Raw genomic sequence first — 14,095 nt, forward strand, 5'->3', positions numbered from 1 at the left:
CGCAAGGGCCTCTACACCGAACGGCGACTGACGTACCGGCGAATCAACCGGCCCTGAGCATCCCGCTTCCTGGTGGTGGTAGAAGAGCCATCAGCAGCATCAGCCTCCTCGAGGAATGCAACGAACTCTTGGATGGTGTACTTCTTCTCTGCAGCAGCAGTAGCCGATGGCACAGTAGAGTTGCCGACAGCGACACTGGAAGGAGTGGCGACACCTGAGGGGGTAGCTGACGGTGTAGTCGGAGTAGCAGGAGCGGTGCCATTAGCGACCTTGAAAGCGGCAATCTTCTCGGCCGCGTGCTCGGCAACGACCATGATGATAGCCTGTGTGTTTCCAGTAGGGAGATCGGGGTGGATAGAAGCATCGACAACGAAGAGGTTGTCAGTGCCGTAGACCCTGGTGTCAGTGTCAACAACACTGCTGCCGTTCTTGCGTCCATCATCCGTGCCCATCTTCGTGGTTCCAACCCAGTGGTCACCCGAGATAAGGGTTTCAGCGAGGATGAACTCCGGGGTAGAGTTCGTGGGGAGCGCCATCGTGGAGGTGATGGAGCTGTTGGCTTGGCTGGTGATGTCCATCCACCACTGGATGAAGCCGGAGAACGCCTCACGGTCAGCGTCATCGACCAACCATGGCTTCTTGTTCAGGACGGTGTTGCCGCCGGCTGTGATGCCGAGTTCGCCGGTGGAGGTGGTGCCGTGGGTGAGGAAGGTCTTGATGGTGACTGTGCCGTCTTTCATGGAGCTGACAGTTCCTTGGAGGTAGCGCTCGCGGCCGTCAGTGCCGTTGACAGAGGTCCAGAGGTGCATTCTTTGCGCGGCCTGGGTGAGCACACCAGAGCCTTGCTTGTAGAGGTCGACGTCGGATTCTACGGGGTCGGTGGCGATGTCGGTGTACTTGTAGGCGGTGTAGTTGGCGGAGGTCTTGAACTGGAGAGGAGCTTGAGCGTGGTCTTTGAGGCCGTGACCAACGGGAAGGTCGATCCAGTCAGCTTCTTCCGGAAGCTTGACGCCACTAGTACCACCCTGGACAATCTTGAGAGCATCAGACTTGCCGATGCCAGAGTTCCACAGGATCCTAGGGGTGGAAAGGGCTCCCGCGGCGAGGACGACCTTACCGCCTGCCTTCAAGTTGATGACCTGCTGAGTTCCATCTTCAAGCTGAACGAGAACACCAGTGACGCTGCTGCCAGTGCGCTGGACTTGGATGACCTTTGTGCCGAGCTGGAGAGTGAAGTTGTCGAGTTCTTCAGCGAAGGGCATGTAGGTCCTGGCAGGTCCAGCACGCATGTTGTTGACGATAGACCAAGCAGGGCGAGAGTAAACCATGTGCTTCTCGTTGGGCGTCTCGATCGAGTCGACGTTGGTCCAGCCTTCTGCGTCAAGGTAAGAAGACACAACACTATAGGACATGTCGTCGTAGTGTTTGCCATCAAGCGACGGTTGAGTGGTACCTGGGTTGCGAGAGTACAGGCGGTCAGCAGCCTTGCTCACGTCGTCCCAGGACCATTCCGCGGGCCAGTTCTGGAAGTCGTGCTGAGGAGGGCGGATGAAGTTCTCTCCGTTGATGGAGCTTGATCCTCCGAGAAGGCACCCAGCCATTGATGCAGTGTCACTGCAGATCTTCGTGCCGGAAATGCCTGACAAGCTGCTTCCGAGAGCAGGGATGTCATATGGAGTCAGTGTGTTGTTCCATTCGAGACCCTCCTTGGATCCGAGTGCAACAGTATTGGCAGGGCCACGCTCGATGAGGAGGACGCTTGAACCGGCCTCAGCGATACGCTCGGCCGCGATGATACCGGCAGTCCCACCACCAACAACTATAACATCGTAAGTAGCGTTGGAAACGGTGGGAGCGGGGGATGTGCTGTTTCCGGTCACTGGCAGGGTAGAGTTGCCGGCTCCAGGAGCGGGCGTGGTAGTCTTAGAGGCCCAAGAAGCCCAGGTCTCGAAGTCGGCCGACTGAGCAGCGGCAATGGGTTGACCATACAATCCAAAGCCAGCATCGTGGTATGGGAGCTCACTTGCGGGATCTGAGGGGGTCGTCGGGTTTCCAGAAGACAGTGCCCATCCAAGGACAGGAGGGTCATCCGTCGCCTTGAATGTTGTGTCACCACCAACGATACATCCCTCACAGAGGAAGGTGTATGAGAAGTGGGTGCTGTTGACGAAGGTCCCGTTGGCGATCGGCAGCGCTGAGACTTCGGTGGCGTCGTAGACAGCTGGATTCGCGTAGGCACCTGCGGTACGGAAAGTGCTAACGACCTCCTCACCGTTGGCCCATGCAACAAGCAGAAGATGGTTCAACATGCCTCCGCCAAGCGAAACAGCTCCCCACGCACCCGTCTTGGTGATTGGAACCACAAGTTGTCCGATGAGGTCCGACCCGAGTGTCTCGGGGAAAGCAATACCCAAGGAAAACGCGACTCCGGTGGCAGAGTATTGTTGGAAGTCGATGCCAGTGTTCGGATCGGTATAAGCGACCGGGTTCGACGCCGCCATGCGGAAGAGTCCGGCAAGGGCCGCCGCCGAGCCTACAAGTGTAGAACGCATCGTTTCGTGTTTGTTGAGTTGTATATGGTTGAAGGATAGTGGGATGGTAAAGACCGAGGCTGACAGATCCTAGCTCTGTCGTGGTGGATGAAAGAATGACTGTAGAAACGAAGGTAACGCCAGGCAGATGCTCTGACAAGAAAAAATGAACGACAACACCGAGCTTGCGGTGACTTCAAAAGAAAGGAAGCAATCACTCAAGGTGGTTGAGAAAGATGAGCGACACTCTCGACATATATCCTCTATTTCTGTGGGTCCCCGAACCACGCCCAAGACCTCGAGCCGCGTGCGACTTAGATTAACCACGGACATGCCACCGCAGTACCTACTGCCTGGTTCTGGGGAATGGCCTGGGTATCTCGGATGTCCACGTTTGACGCCAATTATGCTGCAAGGATCCTGTACCTAATCTGCTGAACGTAGATTCTCCGTTCAAGATTATGCGGGAGTCCCGCTCTAGTGCAATCCCTCTTGCCGACAGCCAAGCCTCAGAAAACTCATCGTTGCATAGCGATTTGTGCATGGAACAAATGGGGCTCACGGTCAATAGGGTGCACTATTCAGAATATTCGGGCACCGGAACAGACCCTATTGTGCTGCTGGTGGCCCGAATCGTTTCGTTTCCATTATTGTTTCCGTTCTGTCGGTCGATCCTATCAAACGCGAAGTTCCGGAGTGTTTGCTGTGAGCATTGGGGCCAGGCGGCTGGTGGGGGTCTCAAACCAGAGACGAAAGATATTGGTGGAATATCTGGCGTCGCGTGGGAGGATGCATCGCCCCTGCCATTAATCTTGCACAAGCCTGAAACCAAAACGGGATGATGAGCTACGCGAAAGCCGTGATTCGCTCATCTGTCTGTCGGGAACGATCCGTCATCTCTCGGCGAAACGACCGATTAAGCGAGATTTAGGCATCTAGCCGCCGGGTCTAGCCCATCGTCGTCATACTTTGTACCTGCAGTAACCACCTGCGCTTGGAACGTATGTGTAGGATGTGTGAAGATTCAATCTGCTCTTCACGTGCGCTGGATACCTAGATTAAGTCGCCACTGGTGCTGCGCTGCATGTCTCCTCTGGCCATACAATTTGGCCTAGTGATGCGACCGGAGACGAGCACTGGAACGTGGATCCTCAGGTCTACAGCCTAGCGGTGCAGGTTGAGGAATATTATGTCAAGTACAAGACACCCTGGGTGCGCAAAGCTTTGTGGTACCTGTTCCAATGGCACCATCAACGCTCGATCTGCCGCGAACTATCAAAAACCGTTCGATCCCCTCCTCAGATATCTGCAACCCACATGCTTGCTTTCTTCGACCATCCCTGATGAAAACGTGTTTGGGTAATACAAGAGCTGCTACTCTCACGTTGCCCGTGGATTGTATGTGGAAGCAGAGCTGTTTCTGCTGGCTTTGTAGCTGCCTCATGTTTGTTCATCACGAGCATTCGCGGTTATCTCGACATCGTCCAACACACAGGCATGAATGTTCCAAGATTTCCGGTCTACATGGGCTCTTAAGTGATTTTAGAGAGAACAACTTGCACAATCTGACGAATGCTCCACCAATGGCACTTTACCGCCAACGACGTAACGCCCGCATGGCACCAGAATCGTCTTCGCTAGGACCTTCACTCCTGGGGTTCAAGGTACTTCGACTGTGCCACAAGCAATCAATCCAATCGATCATATATACTGATTGCTGGGGTTGGTCACAACTTAGCATCCGGATCTTCCACCTTTGTCGCCAGATTATTCGCTCGACCAAGTCGAAGTTTTTGCTTGAGCCAGAATCGCTACATTCAAGACCGCTGACCGAAAGACTACCCTAGTACTTTGAGCATCCACACTGCCTAAGCAGGTTGCCGCTCTCCCGTCCTGGGTTCCCGACTGGTCAGCTGCACGGCCAGATCATGTGCTTCCTGGGCCAGTGCCGACAAATCTAACCATTATGAAGCTTCAGCGTACCAAATCAACGCAAACGGGAACCTCTCACTTCAAGTAGTTTGTCGAGTACTAGATTGGTCAGAAACGTCGAAAACCTTACTCGAGAGCGTGAACAGCGTTGTCAGCTCGCTCTGGGACCGTAATGAAATCATGCACGATCAACGAACAATCTCGATTGAGTCTACAGAAAATGGAGGTTCAATAGACATGTCGCCCTGGAATCAAGAGTTTACGGTGATTCTCCTGGCAGCACTCTTGCGTCGCCAACGGGAAAGATTTCCTATGGCATTAGGAACACGATCCGTATACCCGTTGTGGCGATCCAGATCAGGAAGGAACGGTCCGAGAAACCTACTGGATAGCAGACCAGACTATGCATCTCTTGCGCTCCACGAAGGAAGCAGATGTTCCTCGTTCGATTCAACAGATATACAACTGGGCGTCCAAAAGACAAAACTTAGAGAACACAATTATCGGGACAGAAAAGCAGTATCTTGGCGTTGCGCGAGACACTGTATGAAACGGGGATCTGCTTGTGCACTTTGAGATTGACAAAGAACTGCAGTTCGTCGTAAGACAGCCCGGACATGATCTGTATGAGTTTGTGTCAATGGCCTTTGTGCCATTTCCTCCTGGAGAGTCGCCAAGTAAGGGCCAGCAAGTAGAAATTACACTATTTTGAGTGGGTTTTCATCCTATCAATGCGATCTTTAATCATGTTTCTCAGGCGACACACGTGAATGAGATGATAGAAGACATCTTGTTCTTCGCGTACTCATCTTGTAGATATCTTTGTTTTCTAATGACTGAATCAAGCAGTTATTATCGTCTTTGTCCAGTCCAGCCTGCCAAATCGACAGAGCCAATTCGTTTAGACGATCATTATGACAGGGGCATTGTGTTCTGATTGCCATGCCTATGTTTTGTGAAACGCTACGGTCTGGGCTGTCATAGAAGGCATAGAGATCCGCGTTCTTTGTTACTCTGGCAAGAACCATTTAGTATAGGAGCGCGAGAGCCTCCACTTCTATATCATGACTTTCTTCTCAAGAATTGTATAGTGAAGACTCGGCGGCTGGCGGGTTGCAGGGGCTACGTATCATGTGGGACAGTAAAAATTGCACCGAGCTCCTTCCGATCATTTCATTTGCGCATCACTACGCCGACACCGAAATTACATTTTGCTTCCTTCCCCTCAACCGATTCTCATCAATGTACGGTGTCCAGATTGCGGTCATCGAGGAAACGGTGCTCGCCGCCCCCTCCGCGATCACGTGTTGATTGATCTTACGATTTAGAGGGTTCAAGAATGGATCGATGTGTAAAAGTCTGTTAAAGTTCTTAATTGGGTTCTTAATTAGGTTCTTAACAACGACGACGAATTATGGAAGTCTGATATCCGCTTAGGCTTCATCAAGTGGGTGGGCGTTCCGCTCCGGCGCTGGAGTAAAAGACAACGCTACCATGGGCACCGTGTGTCTACATGCGAACTGTTGGAACGCTTCCGAGATTATGAATCACGCGGCCAAGCGAGGCAAAGCTGACAAATTTGGAGGAAATACCTTAGGCATATTGATATAGCACCCTTCGATGACCCTGATCAGCGGGATCCGGTTGCGGTTTATGGCATGATGAACTTGATCGCTCCCCAATCTGGTTCAGAATCTCCGAGTTCAGATGCGGATTCAGAGATCGATTCTACAGCTACAGCGGGCTTATTAAATGCAACGTACATCTCGCTCAGGTTTGCTTTTGCTTCGTCACCAAAGTTCAAAATTTACGCTTTTCTGAGGCTGTCAGCATTGATCACTCGTCAGTGGTCAAGGGAGAACGCGTACACGTGAACTCCTTACTGTGACACGTTATCGATGCCGGCCGTTTCTCTTTTTGTGAATGCCCAAAAAGCGTGGTTCACTGCGTCAATGTACGAGAAATAGAGAACTATGCATCCAAGCGGGGTCGTGCAGTGTTCAAATAAAAATTGAGTCATCCCATACTTCGCAGTGTTCGAATACAGATTAAGTCTTTCGACACTTGAATCAATACCTTCAAAATGTAGAAATGGCATGTATCTCTCGCGGTACATTGTCGAGAAGCTGACTCGGTCCAGAAGCGGAATAGCATGATTGTTTTGCTCTTGCTTTCACTTCGTCATGACAAACACGGGGTATTTCCCGAGCTTACTTTCGAAGGAGAGGAACGACCACAAGGCAATCACACAAGACAGCTCCAGTACTGATTCCAACGAGACCTGATACTGTACAGATCATCAAAAGTTCAATCACTCTTACACTTCTCTTCGTCACAATACCTCCTGCTCCTGTTGTGTACTATAGACAAGCTTGCGCCTACATCAGGCCACCAGAAAGTCCCCTAAAGCTTGCTGCCAACTCAAGCTTTCCGGCGCACACCCTCAGCAGTCGCCCGTTACCCCATTGCAGCACGCTGGTGTCCCCAGCATGCCCTCTCACCGCCCAACCACAGCCCCAGCTTGCTCAACGCTCCCACGCACCGGCCAATCCGCGCTCGTATCCGTGATTACAGCCGGAGCTGAAATGTCACACACGAGGTGATCGCCCTACCCTGGCGAATAAGGCGTCGCCCTCCTCGCTTAGAACCTGGTACAGCACATGCAGGCCAGCCTCGCAACGCATGACGTCTCGCGGCCCCTGCAAAAGAGCTGCGTGCACTGCCAGCGCAGGATGCGGTGAATACTTGGTTCGGGGTAGAATTAGCGGTGCTGCTGTCATTGATATGATTTACGAGAGCAGATCGTCGTTAGCATAGCCCAGTACGAGTACAAAGGCACGCTACGCGCCCATACCGCCCTTCCATTCCTCGTTTGCGATCAAAAAAGTGCAGTCCAACATAAAAGCGCGCGACAAAGTCAGCATGCCCGCCATTACACAACCCGCGATGCAGTCCCTCCAGAGCATCAAGCGCGCGCTCAACGACCCGGAGTAAGCATTCACTCCCGCATACACTCGCACATACACACGCGCATACACACGCCCGCATATTCCCCACCTTTTCTCCACCCATCCCGTCTTCCAACCCGTGTGCTAACCCCCGCCACCCAGAACCGCAAACCAGCTCCTCAGCCTCATCGCGCGCAAGACCAGCAAAGTCGGCAAGAAGAAGAGCAAGAAGATCAAGGGCGGCGCGATCGCGGGTATCGTGATTGGCGTCATCGTGGTCATCATCATTGCGGTTATCATCCTGCTATTGTTGCGCCGACGCGCGAAGAAGAGGCAGATTACCAACGGGCCGCAGATGGGCAGTGCGCCGGCGGCAAGGGTTTAAAGAAATAGAGGGCGATAAATGTAGTACATATGCTGGGCCTGTTTTTTTTTACTATGTAATGGCATTATTCTAGCAAAGGATCGGACTTTAACAATATTAGTTGTAATCTTAGCCTTGCGAAAAGTAGTAGCAAAATCGGAAGATATACTAACAAATTTTACTCTGGGCATTTTGAGCTTATTACTCCTAGAATGTATTTAACAGTTTTCTATCATCCTTTGCTAGCCCGCTTCTATACTTCCTACAGCATTTAGCCTCTTAAACCATAGCCCTAGAGTCTATTTCTCGACCCTTATTAGAGCTGATTAGGACACGTAAGTCTGAAAGGTGCATCGGTGCGTTACCGAATCCCTCTAGGAATGTACCAAAGGAATATGCTGTTTGGAGTTTTATCTCATAGCGTATTATTACAATACATCCGCTCTCACGAGTGTGACACACCACCTTTATCACCAACGATGTCCATGTTGTGTCCATTGCCTTCACAGTATAAGTATAAAGTACTATGCAAAGCTGTCCACGAAATCATCCCTAACTAGACCAAAGAACACTATTTTTTCCCCATGAGTTTCAGTATTGCTTCATCGGGAAGTGGGCCGAAGTTATAGGTCTATATGTAGTGTTAACGATATCAAAGACCTAGAAGACATGGGCTGGGAAATATACCGTGTCGGCTGAGCCCGTGACGCTAGTTGTCCCTCCAGGGAGAGATTTGATAACCCCTGTTACCACACCTTTGTTGTTAACTACGCCGTCAATTCTCACGCTCGTTGAACCCTATTGCACAGAGTTAGCCTGCTTCGCAACGACCAGCTACCAAGTAGGGCGCACCGCATGGTCTTCGCCTTCTTCTCCCCTCTTATCGAGCGCGGTGATCCATTGCGCCAACTGGCCTGATACACTGGCATATCCGCTCGAAAACTCGCCAGCAAACTTGCACATGTCGGAGTGATTATCCGGAATTGAGAGCGCAGCAATGGCTGGAAGCCGCGCGGCCGACTCCTTGCTCACCACCTTTCCTATGCACACGGGTCCAATGAACGTTGGGTCTGCTTCATAGTAACATACGATTTCTACGGGCCCATGTTTGCGATCACGATCTCGTCCTTTGATGAACGTATCAAAGTCCAGATTGATATCGATCAACCTCGCTGACCGCTCGTTGAGATCTTTGATGTCGGTGTCCTTTGTCTGGACACCAAACAATGTCACAAACTTTGCTGCCATTTCGCCCCACGAGGCCTTGTCAGAACCAGCGAATGGCGTGCCCAAGAATATCATGCCAATGGTGTTGTCCGTGAGTTTTTGCGCTGTTTCGTTGGCGCCCGGTGGTCGCGACACGGCATTGGCGACGACCAGGCCGCCGAGGCTGTGTGCTACATAGATGATGGGCCTATCTGCAGGCGTTTTGGTTGATTCGCGGAGACTGGCGAGGTTCTGGTAGAGGGCTGTCGAATACTCATCAATTGTTCCCTCTTTATCTAAGTTTGATTTGGAGAGAGGGAAGAATTTGACGAAGCGGGAGTCGTAGCCAAACGAGAGGATGCGGGCCGTCGGGCACGCCTTGGGGAGGAGCTCTTCTGGCCAAAAGGTTTCCACTGGGATTTTCTTCGTCGGCTCCGAAGTCCATGTGTTGATTCTATGGCCACCCAGACCGTGGACAAATACGACACTGACCTGTGGTTAGCGAGGCCGCAGGAGAAGTTCGAATGAATGTTCGCTGCCAATATAGGGTAGAACGCACTCGACTTTGGCGTTGTCTGGGCTGTATAGAGGTGTTCCAAACCCTACTCTTTCGGCCATATTAAGATAGGCAGAAGAAATGAGGGGAGACCGACGATTTCTTTGTGCACTTAGTAAACGAAGTTAAGATCGCTTCACGAAGACACGCTTACCGACGCCAATCCAGCCTTTGTATGCTCTTGGACATGGACACCCACACGCTGAAGTTCAGTGACACAGGCTTTGGAAGTAACAAAATTTTGGTGTACGGCCGGCGCTCCCGATTCGCTGGGTGGTTTGAGCTTATCTGCGTCCCGCATTATGCAAGTTCAGCTGTGTTGCTCTGTTGCCCTTTCTGCCTTACTGGTCCACGTGATCTCCACCTGAAAATACCATTGCATAACTAAACGAAGGCGACATGCAAAAGCCAGATCCAACCTGGTGGGTCGCTTAACATGGCCCGATGTGATGTTCTGTGTATCGATTTCTGACGCAGTCAGCATATTAACACTAAATGCGTGCGAATGGTATGTGCTCTCCAACGGCATCGACTTATCTTTCCTTCAGCTGCAACAGGATCAACCCAGGCATTTGGGGGGAGCTTGATCTGCCGACGAAGCCATGGGATATCATGCCTAGAAATGGATTCAGCCTATCCTCTTCACTATTGTAATTGGATGGATGAAGCTGGAACCAGCCTTCTTGAAGAGATTTACATTAGCGGAAGCTGAGTGCATGGTTCGGGTAGTACGGGCGAGCCCGGCTCGTACCGGCTTGCCAGCCAGTCTATACCTTTTGGGGGTCAAAACTCTCGCTTTCCTAGGTTTTGACTTGTAGCTAATCGAGAACCCCACTGGAGCGGAGGTAGGGTTTAGTGGCCGCTAATTTAGGCTATAAGCCAATGTGCTCACCGTCCAAATGCGTGGCAGTGAATGGAGCCTCATCCTGAACATTAGCCCTAATAATTGGCAGATGACTACGACTGGAGGAAGCTTTTTTAATGTGCCAATGAGTCAGAAAAAAGATCCAGATTCTCATGATCCACCTGGAGTCAAGATCGATGGTAATAAAGGCGTGGTCGCAAGCAACATAATTCTTAGCGGTGGGAAGAACCAAATCATAGGTACGCCTCGTTTTGGGTTCAACCACTGGAAAGATTTTGACGCAAAAGCAGGCCAGCTGCGTAAGACAATCCATATCGCAGTTAATTTGGCCGACCATATGGTTAGCTATGCAGCAAGAATCAAAGGCGCAGATGTACGTATGAGGGACATAGCTGATCGGATCCGCGCTACATCGTCAATCCTGCATGGGATCGAGATACTGTTCGAGCAGCTCACATCAAAACCCCCAGAAGAGTCTTCAAAGGTCCCTGATGCAGCTAATGATCTCTATGCTGAACTACAGAGCTGTGAGACATGGCTTGGAGGTGTCGAAAAGCAAATGTCCGAGTTCATGGAAGGCGTTCCCGCTCCAAGACGGCTTGAGGGAAAAGAAAGGGAGAAGGTCGAGTTGGCACAAGAGAGCCTTGTGCTGCTCGAGACAAAGATTACAATCGTGGAATTCGGGATACAAGACCATAAAGTAAATCTACAAATCCGGCTGTCAATATTCTTTATGACATTCTCAAATCAAAAGTTAGTAGTAAACTGGATGATGGCGTGCACAAAGAGAGAGCTTACTTGCTCGCATAGGCCAGACCTTACTTGGAGCGACATGATTAGTGATATGCTCAGTGAGCTTAGACACATACTTTCGGAGTTGGATTTGCTTCGAAATGGCACAGTGCCAAAATCGTTACGCTCCCCTGCACTTGATCCTTCAAATTCTTCGCAACTAGGCCGAGTTCCGGCACCCGCAGCTTTCAGTCCTCGCTACGCCGGCTGGGTTATCCAGAGAGGGTCCTCGCATGCAACGGGAAGTGACGCAAGAGGTCGGTCTTGGTTAAGACCAAGTGTAGAACCATTAGCCTTTTCGAGCGAACAGTTATATCTCCAGGTCGTAGCCCTGATGGTCAAGGATGGCAAGAAGGATCAAACATTACATGACAGATACGAGCGGTTAGGGCCACAAAGGCAAAGCGCCATTTTGGACCTCCTTGCGCGAGAAAATCAGGAACTACAAATAGGGCAACCTGTCCTCGAGTGGAAAGTGGCCGGAATTCGGCCAGAAATACATCGCATCAACCGCTACCGGACGGAAATTGTTTCTATGCTAATCATTCTCAAGACGGAATTGAAGCCGCAAGTTCATTGGGGGAGTTTAAAGGGTCACCAAGTGCCCTCTCTGCGAGGAGGTGCAGACCGCGCGGAATGGGACCCCGAGGACGGTCGGTATACGGAAAGGCATACTTCAGGAGCCCGGCATGTTCGCCCGCCACGACACCACCGGCGGGATCATGAACAACATCGAGATATACCGGAAGAAATCCCACGCATTTACAATACACATGCAGGCCCCAGCCACGACGCCAGACAGCACCATCAAAGGAACAATGGAACTGACTTTGAAAGATTGCAACAGCAGCAACATTTCACGAGGGCAAATCCGGTCTTTGCGTTCAGTTCTCGTCCCGGGGGGGTGTTGTGGACGGCACGACTCGATGCACGTGCCCGGACATATCATGGCAAAGAGAAAGCCAGAGCCCATGAAAGAAGAAGAAACGACGACGAACTGATCCATGCTCTCGTGGAGGACTGGTATGAAGTCATTAGCGTATGGCCCAGAAGCCATCTGACAGCCAGCTATAACATAGCGCAAACGGCAGTTCCCGGGTCTACTCACGTTGCTTCTGCATACGGCATTTCTACAGGGCATCAATATGCCACCACCGGAACATATGCAAGCCCTACCTTTGCAATGCCCGTGCATGGGGATGCTCAGATACCTGCCCATGAGGCCGGCGACACATATACTGTCACTGCTCAAGGGTTAGCTGCAGCGCATCCGACCGACAATTCCGGTTTAGCCTCAACATCCACTAGAAGGAGACGAACTGGTCGCACGAGAAGACAGGGTAGGGTGATAACCCTACAGGCTATTATTGGTACTTCGAGACAGCAGCGAAGGTAAACGGGCGAGCGACGGTTAACAGGGGAGCAGAGCAACATTTTTTTGTTCAACCATGTCCAAAGAACGCCAACAGCACAAGGGTGTTGAGGATTGCTGCTGAACATCTGGACAGCGAGGAGCCAGCAATGATGGTGTGTGACGTACAGAAGGCACATTACCCTAGAGCCAGCTATTGGCCCTGGAGATCCATCGTCTTAACCTTGCACTGGTGTCGACGTTTGGTTTCTCAGGAAATGAGCATGATGATGAACATGAGCCTCTTTACCGATGTGACAGCTCCTTGTCTGCTTCGACTGTGGTTACTTCGTCTTCAAGGCATGATACTTGTCACCTTTTCCACCAGCCGCTGTGCGCTGTATAGGTAATAGTATATTTTAGTAGGGTCTTAGACTCTCAGTAGAGTAGATAACTTGCCTACATGGCCAACTTGCTTATGGAGTACATCATAGCCTTTTAGTACTAAATACCGCTATAATGTACAGGAGTTACTTAATAATGAGTTTCTTGCTTAATCTTTAACGAAGAGTAACCTTTTTTTTCTATGGTGAGGGAGATTATTTACGTGGGAATGTCTCGTCTCTGATGCTACTATTCTCGATTACGGCTGGGACTGGGCATGTAGAGTGAGCACGCGAACAAGGTAGAAAGCAGTGGTTGTGAAGAAAGACATGATCGATTGCTAAGATCGGGGGCTCCGACAGCACATCGCGTACGCTGTGTGAGCGATCCTTCCACCGACATACTTGGTGCGTCTCCAAACTCGTAACGAAAACCGGGAACCTTGGGCATCGTATCCTCGTAAACCTGCACCTCAACGCCGTAGCAATGCGAGTCGTTCGTGAGTGGTTCTTATGATAACAGTCGTGGAAACGTATGTAATTATCCTGGCTGTGTGGTCCAGCGGGATACGGCTCCAACACCCCTCGATCCGCTTATGAGGGAATAGCCTCGTATCCGCTGTCGTTGTGGGCAGCGCGGTTGGAGAAGAGGTAGTAGATGAGCATGCCGACAATGGGGAAGAGGAAGACGACCAGGCACCAGATGACCTTGTTCAGTGGGGGGCGGTTCGATTTGACGATCTCAACTACGACACATTAGCAAGTGTTCTGCTGCTTCCCTGCCGGGTCCGTCTAGACGTACCCCAAGCAATGATGTCGAGAACGAGGACAATGAATCCAACGACACCGCCACCGGTCGGGCCTTGCCAGCTAGTGCCTTGCGCAGTGACGGGCGCTGCCTCGACGAGGAGGCCCAGCGAGAGCTGGAGGAGAGCTGCAAGCACGAACTGGAACATGGTGACTTTGATTCTTGTATTTGGGTTTCTGAGCTCGCGAGTTTGAGGGAGAAGCGTGGCAGCCCGAGCGGGGTGTACTTAAGGAAGAGGCGCTGCAGCCTGCTTGTGCTTACGCCGTCCAAGCGCCCTGTTTTTATGACGTCACGCATGCGCAGCGCTGGTCACGCGACTCCACGCCGCCCATCTCCACGCGCTTGAACCGCGAACAGGA

The 14,095-nt window shown here is 51.4% G+C and overlaps 5 protein-coding genes across 5 annotated transcripts; 2 read left to right on the plus strand and 3 right to left on the minus strand.

The window, feature by feature from the left end:
* Positions 1-11: 11 nt before the first annotated feature.
* On the minus strand, positions 12-2,501 carry CC84DRAFT_1089692 (FAD/NAD(P)-binding domain-containing protein; the record flags this gene model as incomplete). Its single annotated transcript, XM_018174321.1, has 1 exon — positions 12-2,501. The coding sequence occupies one exon, from the start codon at positions 2,499-2,501 to the stop codon at positions 12-14; it is 2,490 nt and encodes an 829-aa protein (XP_018037073.1).
* Positions 2,502-7,385: 4,884 nt separating this feature from the next.
* On the plus strand, positions 7,386-7,796 carry CC84DRAFT_1215744 (uncharacterized protein; the record flags this gene model as incomplete). Its single annotated transcript, XM_018182742.1, has 2 exons — positions 7,386-7,453; positions 7,574-7,796. The coding sequence occupies 2 exons, from the start codon at positions 7,386-7,388 to the stop codon at positions 7,794-7,796; spliced, it is 291 nt and encodes a 96-aa protein (XP_018037074.1).
* Positions 7,797-8,172: 376 nt separating this feature from the next.
* CC84DRAFT_1163034 (uncharacterized protein) lies at positions 8,173-10,008 on the minus strand. Its single transcript, XM_018178157.1, has 5 exons — positions 9,692-10,008; positions 9,541-9,639; positions 8,628-9,468; positions 8,463-8,573; positions 8,173-8,406 (listed from the first exon to the last, which is right to left on the minus strand). Exons 2-5 carry the CDS (start codon positions 9,597-9,599, stop codon positions 8,347-8,349), a joined length of 1,071 nt encoding a protein of 356 aa, XP_018037075.1. The 5' UTR covers positions 9,600-9,639; positions 9,692-10,008; the 3' UTR covers positions 8,173-8,346.
* Positions 10,009-10,436: 428 nt separating this feature from the next.
* CC84DRAFT_1174646 (uncharacterized protein) lies at positions 10,437-12,990 on the plus strand (the record flags this gene model as incomplete). The annotated part of the gene is made up of 3 exons (XM_018180106.1): positions 10,437-12,586; positions 12,703-12,721; positions 12,952-12,990. 3 exons carry the CDS (start codon positions 10,437-10,439, stop codon positions 12,988-12,990), a joined length of 2,208 nt encoding a protein of 735 aa, XP_018037076.1.
* A 66-nt stretch (positions 12,991-13,056) lies between these two features.
* Positions 13,057-13,977, minus strand: CC84DRAFT_1163036 (uncharacterized protein). Its single transcript, XM_018178158.1, has 2 exons — positions 13,731-13,977; positions 13,057-13,674 (listed from the first exon to the last, which is right to left on the minus strand). The coding sequence occupies exons 1-2, from the start codon at positions 13,882-13,884 to the stop codon at positions 13,523-13,525; spliced, it is 306 nt and encodes a 101-aa protein (XP_018037077.1). The 5' UTR covers positions 13,885-13,977; the 3' UTR covers positions 13,057-13,522.
* Positions 13,978-14,095: the final 118 nt, after the last annotated feature.

The sequence above is a fragment of the Paraphaeosphaeria sporulosa genome, assembly GCF_001642045.1.
Source record: "Paraphaeosphaeria sporulosa strain AP3s5-JAC2a unplaced genomic scaffold CC84scaffold_4, whole genome shotgun sequence".
NCBI lineage: Eukaryota > Fungi > Ascomycota > Dothideomycetes > Pleosporales > Didymosphaeriaceae > Paraphaeosphaeria > Paraphaeosphaeria sporulosa.